This window comes from Barbus barbus (genome assembly GCF_936440315.1).
Source record: "Barbus barbus genome assembly, chromosome: 9".
NCBI classification, from domain to species: Eukaryota; Metazoa; Chordata; class Actinopteri; order Cypriniformes; family Cyprinidae; genus Barbus; species Barbus barbus.
In genome coordinates, this window is record NC_136737.1 from 817,501 (window position 1) to 822,500 (window position 5,000).

The 5,000-nt window shown below is 42.9% G+C and overlaps 1 protein-coding gene across 2 annotated transcripts in view; it reads right to left on the bottom strand.

Moving 5' to 3' along the window:
* Positions 1-4,682, bottom strand: part of atad3 (ATPase family AAA domain containing 3) — a 10,755-nt gene extending 6,073 nt beyond the window's left edge. For both annotated transcript variants that reach the window (XM_079426187.1, XM_079426188.1), the window contains exons 1-9: positions 4,315-4,682; positions 4,132-4,208; positions 2,593-2,694; positions 2,463-2,522; positions 1,333-1,402; positions 1,085-1,250; positions 354-423; positions 130-285; positions 1-47 (exon numbers count right to left, since the gene is read on the bottom strand). The exon at positions 1-47 is cut by the window's left edge and continues 10 nt beyond it. In XM_079426187.1, the coding sequence (XP_079282313.1) occupies positions 1-47; positions 130-285; positions 354-423; positions 1,085-1,250; positions 1,333-1,402; positions 2,463-2,522; positions 2,593-2,694; positions 4,132-4,208; positions 4,315-4,513 (947 nt within the window). In that variant the 5' untranslated portion in view covers positions 4,514-4,682. The remainder of the gene's footprint in view (positions 48-129; positions 286-353; positions 424-1,084; positions 1,251-1,332; positions 1,403-2,462; positions 2,523-2,592; positions 2,695-4,131; positions 4,209-4,314) is intronic.
* Positions 4,683-5,000: the final 318 nt, after the last annotated feature.

Below are 5,000 nucleotides of genomic sequence, written 5' to 3' on the forward strand. Positions count from 1 at the left end.
ACTCCCTCCAGCGCATCCTGCGGTTTGCTCTTCAAACGCTTCGCCATCTAAAACCATACATACGAGCGTGAGTGCCACCGCACTTCCTGTCTGCACAGGAAGTGATCATCAAACACATGTGCATCGTACCTTTATGGGGTGTTTGAGGGCTTCCACTACAGTGAATCGTGAGGTTTCTCGCACTAGCGAAGGTTTTCCTAGCCGCGCCTCGATGTATCGTCCGGCCACAGCGGTTGCGTTACGCGCGGAATAAACGCCCACCGCCAGCAGAGTGAGTCCCGCCACCTGCAGGACACTCAGAGCGTCACACACATACACGATCGTCTCACACACACACACACGCTAATGCTTACCGTCGCTGTCACTTTATCCCAGTCCGATATAAACGTACGGAAACCTTCACCGAACACAGCGCCCGCCGTCCTGAAACACACAGCGAAACGGTCACATGACCACATCCAAACCTGACCATAAAGTGCGTTTATGATTCGCAAATGTGAACTTCTGATTTTGTGTTGTATTTAATCATAATATAATCATTTACATTATAGTCATTTAATTGAAATGCAAGAACAACTGAAAATATATTTTAAATTTATTTACATTTTTTATTTTGAAAGTTTTAAACACAAAGTGTTTTCATGACTATACAAAAATTAAATAGCGTTGTATTTATGTATTGACATTTATTTATTTAATCATTTATTTAAATATCCCAGAAATAAATATACTGTTCACAAAGTGTTACCATTTCTGTACAAAAGGCATATGGTAACACTTTGTAAGCAGTATATTTATTTCTGGGATATTTATAAATATTTTATTTGCATTTTTACCTAAAAATAAAATATATATAATATATAATAAATAAATAAATAAAACACTATTTAATTTATTTTGTATGGAGTCATGAAAACATTTTTAATAAAAGACAATTATAGATATTTTGTTAGCAATTTTACCTAAAGATAGCTAAATTATAAAAAAAAGGATTTAATTTTATTTGAAATAATATTATTGTTATAAATGTATAGAAATAAATATCTTTGAAACTGAATATTTCTGCAGAAGTGAGTGATGGTACCGTATGGATTCGAGGACGGTCTGTCGGTGCTCGGCCGCCTTCAGTCGGATCTGCTCGCGGATGATGTCGGCGTTTTCTCGCTCCACACGCGCGCGAGCTTTAGACTCCGCCTCCACACGCAACATCTCGTTCTTGTGCCGCAGCTCCATCTCGTGCTCGACGGTCGCTGTGGAAACACACACGCAATCACGTTCAGATGATGGAGAACACGAGTGCCAGCTCTTCAGAATGACACCAGTCAGCCTCACCTCTCCTCATGGCTTCCTGCTTCTGCACAGACTCTTCCTGTTTGCGCAGGTTCTCCTCGTTCAACAGTTGCTGTGGAGGAAGGGAAGAGGCATTAAACAGACGCGAGTCTGAGAGGAGTCTGAGGAGAGTCTGAGAATCTAAAAGAGTCTGAGAGGAATTTGAAAGTCAGAGGAGTCTGAGAAGAGTCTGAGGAAAGTCTGTGAATCTAAGAGAGTCTGAGGAAAGTCTGTGAATCTAAGAGAGTCTGAGAGGAGTCAGAGAGGAGTCTGAGGAGAGTCTGAGAATCTAAGAGAGTCTGAGAGGAGTCAGAGAGGAGTCTGAGGAGAGTCTGAGAATCTAAGAGAGTCTGAGAGGAGTCAGAGAGGAGTCTGAGGAGAGTCTGAGAATCTAAGAGAGTCTGAGAGGCGTTTGAAAGTCAGAGGAGTCTGAGAAGAGTCTGAGGAAAGTCTGTGAATCTAAGAGAGTCTGAGGAAAGTCTGTGAATCTAAGAGAGTCTGAGAGGAGTCAGAGAGGAGTCTGAGGAGAGTCTGAGAATCTAAGAGAGTCTGAGAGGAGTCAGAGAGGAGTCTGAGGAGAGTCTGAGAATCTAAGAGAGTCTGAGAGGAGTCAGAGAGGAGTCTGAGGAGAGTCTGAGAATCTAAGAGAGTCTGAGAGGCGTTTGAAAGTCAGAGGAGTCTGAGAAGGGTCTGAGGAAAGTCTGTGAATCTTAGATTGTCTGAGAGGAGTTTGAAAGTCAGAAGAGTCTGAGGAAAGTCTGTGAATCTAAGAGAGTCTGAGAGGAGTCTGAGGAGAGTCTGAGAATCTAAGAGAGTCTGAGAGGAGTCTGAGGAGAGTCTGAGAATCTAAGAGAGTCTGAGAAGAGTTTGAAAATCAGAGGAGTCTGAGAAGAGTCTGAGGAAAGTCTGTGAATCTAAGAGAGTCTGAGAGGAGTCTGAGGAGAGTCAGAGAATCTAAGAGAGTCTGAGAGGAGTTTGAAAGTCAGAGGAGTCTGAGGAAAGTCTGAGAATCTAAGAGAGTCTGAGGGGAGTCTGAAAGTCAGAGGAGTCTGAGAAGAGTCTGAGGAAAGTCTGAGAATCTAAGAGAGTCTGAGGGGAGTCTGCGAGTGTGAGGGGAGTCTGAAGAAACGCACCTGCTGCCGGAGCTGCTCGTCATACCGCTGCCGTGCCAGCTTGTCCTGATACTGCGCCCTCTGCAGACGAAAGAATCACCATCACCACCATCATCATCATCATCATCATGTGCTCAGACCCGCGACTCACCGCCTGGTGCTGTTTGGTCTCCTCATTCAGAGTCTTCCTGCGCTCGTCTGCCTGGATGCGGATCTGATCGCCCTTCAGCTGCTCCACCGCCGCCTCGTACTCCTGACACACACAACACACACACACAAAACGGTGTAGAAGTGTAACTTCTCAGCATAAAATTAAATACGTTTCAAGTCTACATGTACAAAATGAAGAATAAGTAATGTGCATCTGGTGTTTTTGTGGCTGTTTCTATTCATTTATGAAGGTGCTGAAAATCAAACCCTATATATTCATTATATATAATTCCACAATACTACAATGAGTTACACAGTGGCTGTCATGACTTGTTTCATAACAGATTTAGTTTCTACATTTTTATTTCTTTGGAATGCAACTTCACTGCATGAAGCCCTTTTGTGAGATAAAACAATAAACGAGGTAATCATGACTTTCTTACAATTCAGACTCTCTGAGATAAACAATAGCATAAAAAGTCAAAACAGCGAGATATAAACTCAATCTGATTTCTGTCTTTCTCACTATTCTGACTATTTTCTTGCAACTGAAGGGGAAAAAAGTCTGAACTGGGAAATAAAGTGTCACAATTTTTTATTTTTTGGCAGAAAAAAACATTTATAAACACTTTGTAAGCATTTCTACCTAAAAATAAATAAAATATATAAATACATATGAAAATATTTGATTCGTTCTTACGGAGTCCTGAAAACATTTATTGTTAATATTATTATTGTTTTTATAAATGTTAAAAAAAATATTCAAATATCAGAATTGTGAGACAAACTCTGAATTGCAAGAAAAAAAACTATATTTTGTTTATGTCTCATTAAATGTCTCATAAATGTGAGAAAAAAGTCTGAATTGTGAAACAAACAGTTGCAATTCTGTTTATTTCTTAATTCTGCGCTGGAAACAGGCTTCCATTGTTATTATTGTAAATGGTTGCATAATTGTGTAATATTTCATTAATTACATTAATTACACACACTTCATCTGATGTATTTTCACAAACTCTGGCTTAAAGGGATAGTTCACCCAAAATGTAAAATGACGTCTTGATCCGTGAACGCGTGCGGCAGTTAGCGGAAGCTAGAAGTTTTTAAAGTTTCAAATATTATATTTTTCTTACAAAAACACAACAATTTGCTTCAGAAGGCCTTTATTCACCACCTCCGGAGCCATGAGAGGCACTTTTTATGATGGATGGACGCAGTTTATTGGTCTTCAAAACCTCAGCAGCCATTCACTGCCATTATAAAACTGGGAAGAGCCAGGACATTTTTTAATATAACTCTGATTGGATTCGTCTGATAGAAGAAGGTCACATACACCTGGGATGGCTCGAGTGTGAGTAAATCATGCACTTATTTTCATTTTTGGGTGAACTGTCCCTTTAATTAGAAAATCCAGCTTCATCTCTCTTTCTGACAGACTGACAGCAGCTGCTCTCTGTGTGATCCGGACTCAGTGTGGACCAGACTCAGTGTGATCCGGACTCAGTGTGGACCAGACTCTGTGGGATGATCCGGATCTCACCTTGATTCTGCTCTGGTGTTCCATCTGAACGGTCTGCTCCTGCATGCGCGCCAGATCCAGCGCATCTTTGGCGTGACCTGTGGTCACAGCGGTCACACATCACTAAACCAGCACTGACCTCTGACCCCTGACCCAATGCCCTTCACGTGATCGCGACATCCACAGTGAATGAATGATACTCACGCGATCGGTCCAGCTCTTTGGCCGCCTGCGCCGCGCGCTCCAGCCCCGTCGGGTCGAAGTTGCTCCATTTGTCCTTGGGTTTGTCGCCCGAACCGGAGCCGGAGCCGCCGGCCGGAGGAGGAGGAGGAGGAACGGGCGGAACCGGAGCGTCCGGTGGAGCGCCGCCCTGACCTTTATTGAGTCCGAAGAGCCACGACATGATCCGCCGACAGACACCCTCTTACACACCGACGATGAACCGGCCGGGATCACCGATTACACACTTCCACTCCACGAGTGTCACGCCGCGCTCTGCGCATGCGCACTGCTCCTGACGCGCCGCCGCGCCGCGCTGATTGGCTGACGCGCTCGTCCTTCAGAAGGTCAGGGAGGAGGCCACGCCCCCGCGGCGTACGGCGGCCCAGAGGCGTCAGTGCGGGTCTTGCGTCAGTCTGCAGCGTCACATACTCTTTAAAAGCCTTTATTTATTTAAAAAAGAAAGAGGTTTCAAAGCATATCCAAACTATTTAATCTTCCAAGAACCTTGAAGCTTTTAAAACAGTTATTTCATCTTTTTCATTTATTTAGTTAAAGCTTTCGTTGTGTATTACTGATTTAATGTTATGTACCTGTGTAACTGGTGCTGCATGTACTGTTACCTGTTTGTATCATTACTAATAATAATAATAAAATGACTATTACAGGAA